The 12,231-nt window shown below is 51.2% G+C and overlaps 5 protein-coding genes across 5 annotated transcripts; 3 read left to right on the plus strand and 2 right to left on the minus strand.

Annotated features, from left to right (window-relative positions):
- The first annotated feature begins 838 nt into the window (after positions 1 to 838).
- Positions 839 to 3,188, plus strand: EJ05DRAFT_512567 (chaperonin GroL). The gene is made up of 3 exons (XM_033748345.1): positions 839 to 1,108; positions 1,160 to 1,301; positions 1,353 to 3,188. The coding sequence occupies exons 1-3, from the start codon at positions 1,004 to 1,006 to the stop codon at positions 2,861 to 2,863; spliced, it is 1,758 nt and encodes a 585-aa protein (XP_033598446.1). The 5' UTR covers positions 839 to 1,003; the 3' UTR covers positions 2,864 to 3,188.
- Positions 3,189 to 3,384: 196 nt separating this feature from the next.
- Positions 3,385 to 4,654, plus strand: EJ05DRAFT_478043 (cofilin). Its single transcript, XM_033744368.1, has 5 exons — positions 3,385 to 3,447; positions 3,537 to 3,604; positions 3,665 to 3,675; positions 3,748 to 4,051; positions 4,113 to 4,654. Exons 2-5 carry the CDS (start codon positions 3,602 to 3,604, stop codon positions 4,248 to 4,250), a joined length of 456 nt encoding a protein of 151 aa, XP_033598447.1. The 5' UTR covers positions 3,385 to 3,447; positions 3,537 to 3,601; the 3' UTR covers positions 4,251 to 4,654.
- EJ05DRAFT_478044 (uncharacterized protein) lies at positions 4,217 to 5,359 on the minus strand. Its single transcript, XM_033744369.1, has 2 exons — positions 5,189 to 5,359; positions 4,217 to 5,121 (listed from the first exon to the last, which is right to left on the minus strand). Exons 1-2 carry the CDS (start codon positions 5,279 to 5,281, stop codon positions 4,525 to 4,527), a joined length of 690 nt encoding a protein of 229 aa, XP_033598448.1. The 5' UTR covers positions 5,282 to 5,359; the 3' UTR covers positions 4,217 to 4,524.
- A 96-nt stretch (positions 5,360 to 5,455) lies between these two features.
- EJ05DRAFT_478045 (NOL1/NOP2/sun family putative RNA met) lies at positions 5,456 to 8,238 on the plus strand. Its single transcript, XM_033744370.1, has one exon. It carries the CDS (start codon positions 5,529 to 5,531, stop codon positions 7,965 to 7,967), a length of 2,439 nt encoding a protein of 812 aa, XP_033598449.1. The 5' UTR covers positions 5,456 to 5,528; the 3' UTR covers positions 7,968 to 8,238.
- A 1,283-nt stretch (positions 8,239 to 9,521) lies between these two features.
- Positions 9,522 to 10,926, minus strand: EJ05DRAFT_85292 (uncharacterized protein). Its single transcript, XM_033750014.1, has 2 exons — positions 10,487 to 10,926; positions 9,522 to 10,387 (listed from the first exon to the last, which is right to left on the minus strand). The coding sequence occupies exons 1-2, from the start codon at positions 10,631 to 10,633 to the stop codon at positions 9,674 to 9,676; spliced, it is 861 nt and encodes a 286-aa protein (XP_033598450.1). The 5' UTR covers positions 10,634 to 10,926; the 3' UTR covers positions 9,522 to 9,673.
- Positions 10,927 to 12,231: the final 1,305 nt, after the last annotated feature.

The following is a 12,231-nucleotide window of genomic DNA, read 5'->3' on the forward strand; positions in this document are numbered from 1 at the left end:
ATGAAACATGTGGCGTAGGCTCACCCCTGTTCGCAGCCGAAAAACTCCATCAGACCTTCTTTCATGACCTTGCCATCCGTCGGCCGGTCGATTTGGAGACTTCGACAGACACGTTTGCGCCGCGGTCGTTCTTATGACGAAATTTTAGGTGTTGTCGCGTGGTCTCGATCCATCTAACGTAATCTGTCAACACAAAAGCGCCCACAGAGGCATCCGGTTTTCAGATTCCAGGATTAGATCTTGCGACAGGGACCAGAATGAGCGCTACAATTCGGTGGTTTATTATCTCCTGATTAGCTTGCTCTAGCATAGACATTTCCAACACCTTTGAACACGCCAGACATTCCTCAATGCCTGCCTGTACAAGTGTCTGATGTAGAGGCTCTGTAAGTCCGTGGTTATGTTGACTCAGTGCCTGATATAACATATTATGTAACCTGTGTACCTTTTTCCAAAGGTCTATTCCAGATTTGGTCGCTCTGTAAGGCAAAGCGTTTGCTTCCAGAAAGAACTTACCATACATGTCAAGGCCGTTCTCATGATGCCCTTGCGATGCAATGATTTGATAGCATTAGCAGTAAAGACGTTGAGGTTCAAGTGAGTAATACTCATACTCAAATCTTAAGATTATCTTGCTCGTGACGAACTTGTGGGGGCTAATGGCGGTGTCACGAATATGCGTCCTTATGGGGTTGAAATACAATAGACCTGCGTGATGCATATACAAAGGAACAGAAGTCTCATTCAACAGCGGTGCACGATGTTGTAGACGAGACACAACCGAGTGGCCAGCAGTAGGTAGCCTCGGACTGAGGTCGGGAGCACGGGCCACATAGGATCTTCTCGTCCATTCTTCGTACCTCAACTTTTTTCCATCACTTAAGCGTCTGCCCTTCACAACACCACTTCTAACCTTTCTTCATTCGTCATTCACTTGGAGTCCTGGAGCACTGTCTGGGTCATATTCCATCTCTCCATCATCTGAAAGCACCTCACAAGCATCATGCAGCGCATACTCTCATCCCGAACGCGGTCTTCCGCCATTAACTCGAGCTCCAAGCTTCGATCCTCCGCGTTCAACTTACAGCAGCAACGATTTGCACACAAGGTACGTGGCACAACATCAACATCGAATCCAACAAAGGCTGAAATCTCTCAGGAGCTCAAATTCGGTGTAGAGGGACGCGCATCTCTACTGAGAGGTGTCGACACCCTCGCCAGAGCTGTCGCTACCACATTGGGTCCCAAGGGCCGAAATGTTTTGATAGAGTCCAGCTACGGATCCCCCAAGATTACGAAGGGTGAGTGATGATGGATCTTGCGAGAAGAAGATATCAACTGACATTTTTTAGATGGTGTAACTGTTGCCAAGGCTATCACGCTCGAGGACAAGTTCGAGAACCTTGGAGCTAGACTTCTACAAGATGTCGCCTCCAAAACCAATGAAGTTGCCGGTGACGGTACTACCACCGCAACAGTCCTTGCCCGTGCCATATTCTCAGAGACAGTGAAGAACGTGGCCGCCGGCTGCAACCCAATGGACCTTCGTCGTGGTACCCAAGCTGCAGTCGAGGCTGTGGTTGAGTATCTCCAAGCACACAAGAGGGATATCACAACCAGCGAGGAAATCTCGCAGGTCGCCACTATTTCGGCCAATGGTGATACACATATTGGAAAGCTGCTTTCCAACGCCATGGAAAAGGTTGGCAAGGAAGGTGTCATCACCGTCAAGGAGGGCAAGACCATTGAAGACGAGCTCGAGGTTACTGAGGGTATGAAATTTGACCGGGGATTCATTTCCCCATATTTCATCACGGATACCAAGGCGCAAAAAGTCGAATTCGAGAAACCACTAATCCTTCTGTCTGAGAAGAAGATTTCCGCTGTCCAGGATATTGTACCCGCTCTCGAGGCATCTCAGCAGATGCGCCGTCCTCTTGTCATCATTGCCGAGGACATCGATGGTGAGGCTCTAGCTGTCTGTATTCTTAACAAGCTCCGTGGACAACTCCAAGTAGCTGCTGTGAAGGCTCCCGGGTTTGGTGACAACCGCAAGTCCATTCTAGGCGATCTGGCTGTTCTCACCAACGGTACCGTCTTCACTGATGAACTTGACATTAAGCTCGAGAAGGCTACTCCCGACATGCTCGGATCCACTGGTTCCATCACCATCACAAAGGAGGACACTGTAATTCTGAATGGCGAGGGCACCAAGGATGCTGTCACCCAGCGTTGCGAACAGATTCGGGGTGTCATCAATGACCCGACTACTTCAGATTACGAGAAAGAGAAGCTTCAGGAGCGTCTCGCCAAGCTCTCTGGTGGCGTCGCTGTCATCAAGGTTGGCGGTGCTTCCGAAGTTGAGGTCGGCGAGAAGAAGGACCGCATTGTGGACGCTCTCAACGCTACTAGAGCAGCTGTCGAGGAGGGCATCCTTCCCGGTGGCGGTACTGGTCTTCTCAAGGCTGCTGCAAACGCACTTAACGACATCAAGCCCGCCAACTTCGATCAACAACTTGGAATCACCATTGTTAAGAACGCAATCACTCGTCCAGCACGGACTATCGTTGAGAACGCTGGCCAGGAAGGTAGCGTCATTGTTGGCAAGCTCATGGATGAATTTGGCAAGGACTTTAACAAAGGCTACGACAGCTCTAAGGGCGAATATGTCGACATGATTTCGGCTGGTATCCTTGACCCATTCAAGGTCGTACGTACAGCACTGAGAGATGCTAGTGGTGTCGCCTCTCTACTTGGAACGACCGAAGTTGCCATAGTCGAAGCACCTGAAGAGAAGGGACCTCCGCCAGGTATGGGTGGTGGCATGGGCGGCATGGGTGGTATGGGCGGTATGGGATTCTAAAACGTGGAACCTTGAACCGCGTCTACTCGATTTCTTGTATACCCATTTCTCGTCCCAACGCCCTTGGCTGATGTATATGATTAACCCCCCACTCCTCACTCCTCTTCAAATGTTGTCTTCATACCTTTGACTTCATATTTGCATTATTGAGCGGAATTCTGACATGTACCAACTCCCCTGTATACTACTACCGTGGATGGAGGAAAGGAAAAAGTAATTTATTGTCTAGACAGTATCAAAAAACTGCAATCGAATCGGCAATTCATCTCTACTGCTGGAGACAGGATGCGATGGAAGTCGTCGCGCGCAACTCCATGTCGAGCACGTGAGCGAAGCGCATACATTTTTAATCGCAGGGGGGCCGCGTTGCGGTGGAATGGTTGCTTTAGCACCGAGAAGCCCCTCCAGCGACCCCAAAACATCCCGCAGTTGCTGCCCCTAACAAGGCTCCAAGGTTGCCCCTCCATTCAAATTTACATCTAACAAACGGAGCAAACTACCTACAACTCACCGCCCTCATACCTATATTTTCACCCCATCTGAATCAACTCGCTCTACGATTGGCGACTGGAGCCCAAGTATCTGTATGTCGCTGCCTGTTTGGCGCCCAATAGCGCCGCCCATACAGTCGTTCACTGCCTTGGATGACGACGCTGACAGAATGTACTTATAGCGCTGCCTGCGGACCCCTAATTCCAACCGTTCTTCATCTCAAAAGTTCTACTGTAGTTGATCGCGATGGTAAGCCTTCCTCTATTCTTCCTTAGTAGAACACAGCCAGTGACTGACGCCCGTATCTAGGCTCAATCAGGGTATGTCTCTTTATACAACACAGCATAGCGGTAGCCCCTCGGTGCAGACACGGACTGATTGCACGCCTATAGAATCAAAGTTGCCGCTGAGTGCGTTACCGCCTATGAAGAGCTGAAGAGCAAGAAGGCGTTCAGATTCATCTTGTTCAAGATCAGCGACGATGGCAAGGAAATTGTTGTCGACGAGACGGGCAAAGAAGATGATTGGGATGTCTTCCGTGAGAAGTTAATCTCATCGAAGAGCAAAGATAAGCGTGGTAAAGAGGGAGTCGGTGCCAGATATGCCGTCTATGACTTTCACCACACAAGTGGCGAAGGTATTGTACAAGAAAAGCCTGGTCTTCTGAGCTGGATCCCTGACGACGCTGGCGTCTTTGTAAGTCTTCATCGAGAACTCATCCCTACCAGAACCAACCGCTGACGACACCCTTGAACAGGTCAAAATGACCTACGCTGGTTCTAAGGAGGCGCTCAAGATGGCACTCCCAGGCCTTGCTGCGGACATCCAAGCCAGCGCAACCGAGGATTTGGAGTATGAAGGCAGCGTACGCCCAAAGGTATTCAAGAGACTATAGGCCTCCCTCGGGCGACGAGAAATAGCCACCAGTGCGTATGCACAGCTCAATCGCAACACAGAAGAATGAATTGCACAACGAGGTCACGCCATAAACCTTGGCGGGCCCATATGAGAGACGACCGCCTTCGTCTTTGGTGTACTTCAGTCTGATGGGCTCAATATTCCACTGACTTGTTGGACGCGCGGAGAACTCAGATCTAAACGCTCCAATTGATACATTTCCCTACATAGTTGCAATAGTGACTTTCAAATGTGCACTGTGCCCTATGAGATTACGCCGATGCCTTTTCCCACGCAACTCTAAACAGCCCTGCTAGTCGCTCCCCCTCCTTCTCATCTCGTATCCGCTGTATCAACCATCCTTTAAGGTCTCCCCAGAACTTTTCCGTATGCATGACACCCTCCCCGCTCAGGCCTTGCGCCACTGGCGCCTCGTCTGGACTTCTTACGGCTGGTGTGACATCCGTCTTCGCATCTACGGGTAAAGTCACAGGGGGACTGACCACTCTGTCTGGCATTGGCTGTGCCGTTGCACCCGCCATGAGCATGATCTTGAACTCCACGTCTTTCGCATCTTCTCCCTCCTTGAGCCCGAATATCTCTGCAACGGTCTTGCTCCCTGTGGTCTCAGGCTTCATGCCGTTGAGCAACTTGAACTTATCCACCGGGTAGCCTGTATGCGCAGCGTAGGCGGCTTTGAGGTCGTAGATTGACGTGGTGAGGGGTTGGGCGGGAAGGGAGAGCTCAGCGCCATCTTTGCGGGGCTTGAGTGTTATCGTGATGGTCGAGGATGATGAGGAATCGGGAGAAGAGGTGGTGCGCTTCCGTTTCTGAGGCGTTGTCGGATGTTTTGGAAGCATATACTGTAGCTGTACGTGCATCAGTATGTGGGAGTCAAGGAAGGATACTGTAAACGTATGATTAGGAAGTACATACACTGGGAGATGGCGCGGAGAGGACCTTGGGCCCAGTAACTGGTAGCCTGGCCAGATCGTCAATGAACGACTTTGCGAATGCTTCTTCAGACATTTTTTCTTGAGTTTAACGGGGAATAGAGAGGTCTCTGTTGCGCGCTCTAGACTTCGCGATGACGATTTGGTGTTGAAGGGTTCCAGGGAAGCGGGAAACACGGCGCTAGTCCCACCTCGAAAGGCGGTCGAGCCACTAGCTCCCCGCTGGGATTTTTTCTAGCAAAAAGTTTCGAGCGTCGGTAGAATTGCTTATATATTCAGGTTAAACATTGCTCTCACTTCATACACCACACCACACCGCAGTCATGGGTCCCGGTCGTCGTATGAAGAAGCAAGGTCCGCCAGGCCCACTTGACGAATCACTTGTCACTCGCAAGCGGAAAGACGCACCTGCCGCGGCTCCTACCAAAAATGGCAAAAAACGAAGGACTTCTGGGGAGAAACCCAAGTACGAAATGTCGGGCGCATTGGATGAAAACTACAAACCGGTGAAACCTCAAAAGACTAATGGTGTGAAGAGCGCTGCGCCTGCGCTTAAGCCTGCTACAAATGGTGCTAAGAAGCAGAAGAAAGAGAAGAAGCAAAGTCCTCCTCCGCCACCACCTCCGCCTGCAGAGAGCGACAGCGAGGAGGAAGACGAAGATAGTAGCGATGATGCTGCGAGCAATTCGGATGCTATGGAAGGCCAGCTCAAGAAGACTAATGGGCTCGATGCTCTTGGCAGTGATGATGAAGAGCTCGACGGAGAAGATGAGTACGTTGGGTCGGATGATGACAGTGTCATGGACTCAGATGATGATGCTGGTGCTCGAAAAGAGCGCATGTGGTCCGAGGATGAAGATGAGGAAGCGCTGGCGGAGAAGCTCACAGCTGCGAACATCGAGGGTCTATCAAGAAAGATGGACATGGATAAAGCACGGGAAGACGCAGAGGCACAAGCAGAACTTGAGGAGATGGGCATGACCACGAATATCGCCAACGAAGACCGACCGAAGATCCTCGATGACGTTGACGAAGAAGGTGTCGCCAGAGCGAACCTGTTGACCCCTGATCTGCAAATGCTGCGATCGAGAATCACCGATAACGTTCGTGTGCTCGATGATTTCAAGAATCTGGCTGAGAATGGCCGCTCACGAACGGAGTATACCGAGCAACTGCTCAGGGATATTTGCACATACTATGGTTACTCTGCATTCCTCGCCGAAAAGCTTTTCTCCCTTTTCTCTCCAAAGGAGGCATTTGCGTTCTTTGAAGCCAACGAAACTCCGCGCCCAGTCGTCATCCGCACAAACACTCTCCGCACTCATCGTCGCGAACTCGCGCAATCTCTCATCAACCGCGGTGTGCAACTCGAGCCCGTAGGCAAATGGTCGAAAGTAGGTCTTCAAATTTTCGAAACCCAAGTACCCCTGGGTGCGACGCCCGAGTATCTCGCCGGCCAGTACATAATCCAAGCCGCATCCTCCTTCTTGCCTGTCATGGCTCTCGCCCCTCAGGAAGATGAGCGCATTCTGGATATGGCATCTGCCCCTGGCGGCAAAACCACTCACATCGCCGCTCTCATGAAGAACACTGGGTGCATTTTTGCGAATGACGCAAATAAGAGTCGTGCTAAGGGTTTGATCGGTAACGTGCACCGCATGGGCGTGCGAAATACCATTATCTGCAACTACAACGCTCTTGAGTTCCCACGCGTCATCGGCGGTTTCGATCGCGTACTCCTTGACGCGCCCTGTTCCGGCACAGGCGTCATTGCGAAAGACCCGTCCGTCAAAACCAACAAGACCGAGAAAGACTTCCTCAAACTCCCGCACCTGCAGAAACAGCTCCTCCTCGCCGCAATCGACAGTGTCGACCACATGTCTAAGACCGGCGGCTACATCGTGTATTCGACCTGCTCCGTGACGGTCGAAGAAAACGAACAAGTCGTGCAGTACGCACTCAACAAACGCCCCAACGTCAAACTCGTCCCCACCGGTCTCGGCACCTTTGGCCGCCCAGGATTTACTTCGTATGCCGCGAAGAGGTTCCACCCGCACATGAAGGAGACGCGGCGCTACTACCCGCACGCGTATAACGTGGACGGCTTCTTTGTTGCAAAATTCAGGAAAACGGGGCCGACACCTGCAGGCGCGGTGATGCCGAACGAGAGCAGTGCGATGAGTAAGGTGCAAGGCCAGGGTCATGAGGAGAGGGACGGGAACGAGATGGATGTTGATCGGGCGCCGATCGAGGACGACGAGGGAGAGAGCGAGGAGGAGGATGAGTTTGGTGGGTTTGACAGCGAGGAGGACAGGGTGTATATCGAGCGGGCGAAGATGAGCCGGCTGAGGCGGAAGGGCGTCAATGTTAAGGCCGTGGGCAAGGGCAAGGGCAAGGACAAGGGAAAGAAGGACGCGAACGGCGTTATACAGGATGAAAAGGCCCAGGAAACAGACGCGGAGAGTGCTTCCAAGGGGTTTTCCGAGGAGACTGTTCCAGACAGAAAACTCCCAAAGCAAAGTCACTCAAAAACGTCCCAGAAAGTAGCGACTGGAACCACTCATGAAGCGAAGCCAAAGGAGTCAGCAGACAGCAGCACGCTACAAGCAGGTGCAACCAAGCAATCCAAAAAAGAGAAGCATGCCAAAATGCCCAAGGAGACCATTCATGGCGACAACGAGAAGAAATCGCCCAAGGTCAAGAAAGAGAAAGCCAAGAAGGATAAGAAGGACAAGAAGGACAAGAAGGTTGCTGATATATGAGATGATTTGTCTAGTTAATGGTCCATTGTCTACAGTCTGTAGTGTAGTCTGCTGTGTGTTCGCTGTTTGCTTGCAGTTTGTGCGTCACAAGGATATATACGGATATTAAAAAATTGCATAGGATGGCGTTTGACGTGTTGTTTCTGGTGTGTTCTTTTGTGTTTTCCTAAATGGTCTATTGGATGTATGTGCTTGCTGGTTTTCCGTGTGTGTATACAAGTGCGTAGTTACACAGACAGGCACCAGGCATCATTCACGAAGTAGTAGGAGCTCTTAGTCCTCATTATGTGTGGCAAGATGTGATGTTTACAAATTCTTGTTGATTGCATGTACGGCGCTGGTGAGAATTAATACTAAGGGTGAAGCTGTCTGATGTCGGTGTACGTGGTGGATAGTATATGGAGTTGGTAGTTCTATCAAATGGCCTGAAGGTTGCCTGAAATGTTCCCGGACTATTGTCCTACCTTAGTACTGTAATTAATTAATCGATACTATTATCAAGATGTTAGAGTTATACCAACATCATCATCTAGCGTACGTATTCGCATCCTTCACTCGTGTCCCTCGTACCTCGCATTATCTAGCAATCCGCTGCATCTCCCCCGTCTTTCTCCGCATACATACATACACCATCACCATTATTTGAAATCGAAGGAAGTTCCGAAGTCGTGGGCTTAAGATGGGTTGTTATTACTATATACTAGATGGAATACAGTTAGACGGGGTAAGGCGGAGAAGACAGGAGGACGGGGCCTAGCTACCTGGCTTAGATCCGGGTAGCGCCGTGTAGATCTTGGAATGGATGGGATCCATGCCGTGTGGCGTGATCGTCGTGATCGACATCTCCGACGTCCACGGCAGTTCATGGGAATTCATGAACGATGTTCATGATGCACGTGGTATTTCTTTGAGGTCTTTGCACACCTAAGTGGAGATGTGTGGTGTCGGAGCCTGTTCCGAAGATACGAGCAGACGACGGAGCACCAAAGTAGACACACAACAAGAGCCAAAGCCAGCGTATATCTGCACAGACTTCAAGAACCTCGAACAACAACGACACGCCCATTATTATTCATTATCATTAACCCCACGCGTAGCATCATATGCGTTCATCGCCGATCCAGCGGCGGCAGTCATGGGGGGGGGGGGATCTATAGGTATCATACAATGCCGTCCTCGGAGCACTTGCCCGCAGTCTCCATGCTGCGCAACGTATTCGAGCTCGTCAACAGATCCAACTCGCCCGCCGCACGCGGGTGCTCGCTCTCGTCCAGTCTGGCAATACTGTGCCGGCCCGAGACAATGCCCGGAAACACCTTGCCCCACAGCCCGCCTGCGTCGAGCAAGATGGGCACTTCCTGCGTCGCCTGCGCCGCGGTCGTGGCTGTGTTGGTGGACGTGATGGTGGTGGTGATGGTGCTGGTCAGAGCCGGGTCGCCTGGATATATGCTCTCGTGGCGTCGTCGGGGAATGATCTCGTCGCCGGCGCGCGCGGTATGGTCGCCGGCTGAATCGAGCCCGGCGGAGACGCGGACTTTGAAGACGGAGGAGTTGGGCGCTTGGGCGACCATGGTGGTGCGTTTGGGGGTGCGGACGTGGCGCCACATGGGGCGGAGGGTGGCGAGGCAGGAGGTGGTGATGGCGAGGCCGGGCTCGACGGAAGACCAGATGGCGATGTCGGTTGTTGCGTCTGTTTGGGAGGTAGGTTAGTTTGGTGGAAGGGACAGAAAGGTCTTGAGAGGAGACGTACAGAGGAAGTCGTCGCTGGTGAGGGCGTGGAGGTGGAACATGCGGACGATGGGGGCGAAGCAGGCACTGTTGGTAGCGTTAGGGATTTGAAGTCGATGTAGGAAGGAGGTTACGCACATTGTCGCCATGCTCAGGATGCCGAACAGGATGGCTTTATCCCGCCAGCCCAGATTCAGGGTGAAGATTAGGAAGATAGGTTGGCCGGCGAAGATGAAGTCGGTTACGACGCATATCACGCTGAACCAGTATGCCAGGGCAACATAGGTGTGGGGGTTGATGCACGTGCCCTGGTGTGTGCTGTCGCGGGCGAGTCTCGTCCAGAAGAAGGAGGCGGGCTTGCATTGGAAGGCAACGATGAAGACAAAGATGACGCCTGCGATTATGGTGACGTGGATGGCGTGCCATAACAAATAACGCTGGTGGCGGTAGATGGTGATGCGTAGCAGGAAGAGGCCGACGGAGACTTTGACGATGGTGATGATGACGCCGTACATGAGATAGGCGATCCACCAGATCTGAACATTGTTAAGACGAGCTGGTAGTGTGAGTAAGGAGGGGAGCGGTACCAGCATAGTCCGTTTGATGTGCTCATCATCGAGCTGTGAGACGTGCTCCCCAATTCCAAAACGAACTCCGAGTATGCAAAACACGCTGAATATGAGATATAGGAACTGTGCTACGGTCAGCGGAGGGGTATCATGGCAAGGAATTGTAGAATCGAGTTCCAGGATCAGTGATGTTGGGGGTCGGGGTGGCTTTTTGGGACTTACAAGAGCTATTGTTGCAAGGAAGTCATCAGCACCGAACCTCTTCAACAGACAGCGTCTGGTATAACATCGCAGCGAGACGGTGATGGTGGCTAGCACACTGAAGATTGAAACAACATATATCAGTGTAAGGCCGTGAGCAGCCAGCATGATCAGAGGCAAGACACTCTATACGAACATGACCAAGTCGAGAAAGAAGTCAAGGAAGACCCAGGATATAACGCATTGGAACGGATCGCATCAGGGCACAGTCAGCGGGTTAAGGTTATGTGCAGGTTGGGTCTGGGTTTGAAGAATTCTAGGCTTGTACGGTGCTAAAGAAGGACATACAAGGCGGTAAACTGTAAAGTGCACATGTGGCAGATGTCACCTAGGCTCTAGTGAAGTAGTGGATGGCGATCTGCTAGCAGAGCCGCAGACTGGAATTGGGGGAGAGAGAGTTCGTCTCGGTGTAGGGAAAGGAGAAGATTAAGTTTGACGACAGCTGTCGTCCAAGCCTCTTTGGGGGAGGTTCAGCAAATAAGTTTCGATGGCTGTAGTCAAACTAACTTCGAGTAGCGTCGATCGGCAGACCAAGACAACTTTATCGGACGGATTCCTCGGGCTTTGGCGAGCTTGACGACAGAACAAGATTAACGGAGGACGGAATTCACGAGAGCAACACGAAGATGTTGATGTTTTGATGACGCTTCATTCGTATCGGGCACCCAGGCAGCCGGCAGCCACTCGCCACGAGTCATGCGCTGCACATCAAACAAACAATGATACGGTATTGATGCATTATCGGTACTGTATATAATATGCATGTACGGATGTGGCTTGAATGCACAGTCTCACTCTTATGGCCTTTAAACCCTTGTCCATATTTCACGTCCCCGTTCTGCAGCTGGGATGTAGCTTCACGCTGTCGCATAACAGTTCCGTGGCGTTCACATCGTCAGAAATAGCAGTCTTTAGTATTAATAGAGATATAATTAGATACACTAGCTGATAGTGCAGAATGCTACGTGGATCGAAATCATCTACTATCGCCTTCTATCTAATTACCTGTAAATTGGTCATGGTCTTTTGATGGCTAATACTACCCCTATTATCCGGAGAGTCGGCGACAAGTCCGCGTAGCTACCATGCTGAAAAGTACGGAGGCCATGCCAAGCCCTACTGTACCTATCTCATCTACACTTTTTGGTTCCAGTGATGCCTTAAGGCCTTAATGTCTTACAGCCTTATCGCCGCCTAGGCATATGTGTAGCTGCCTGACTCTCCGCATACTCAGGCATCAGGCATCAAGGCAAGATACTCGGTACAATTATCGCTCAAATTTCTCCACTTCCGAAGCCCTTTCCAGCCACCTTTGCACGTCTTCCTGAGGCGCCAAGGAGAGTTTCGCCGCATTCACTACACATCATCATTGATATTGATATTGATATCGATATCAGTATTGGTATTGGATGCTTCCCCATTCTCTCCGCCATCCAACATCTCCACTCCCCGCATCAGACCCTCGACAGTTTCACGATCATCTCCATTGTCGCTCCATCTATATTCCATCTGTGGGCTGTCAAGGGCCCGTACAATATCCACTTTAACTGGCCAGGCTCTTCTGTAGACCTCTGTTCATTCCACATCCATGCCACCCTAACAAGACGCCTCCACTCTGTATCATAAAAATCTGCGCTTTCTTCACCAAATACTCCATTGCACGGCTTCTACCGCTGTTCGAGATCATGTCTTCCCATGAAGGGTCT

Source organism: Pseudovirgaria hyperparasitica, assembly GCF_010093815.1.
Source record: "Pseudovirgaria hyperparasitica strain CBS 121739 unplaced genomic scaffold EJ05scaffold_12, whole genome shotgun sequence".
NCBI lineage: Eukaryota > Fungi > Ascomycota > Dothideomycetes > Acrospermales > Acrospermaceae > Pseudovirgaria > Pseudovirgaria hyperparasitica.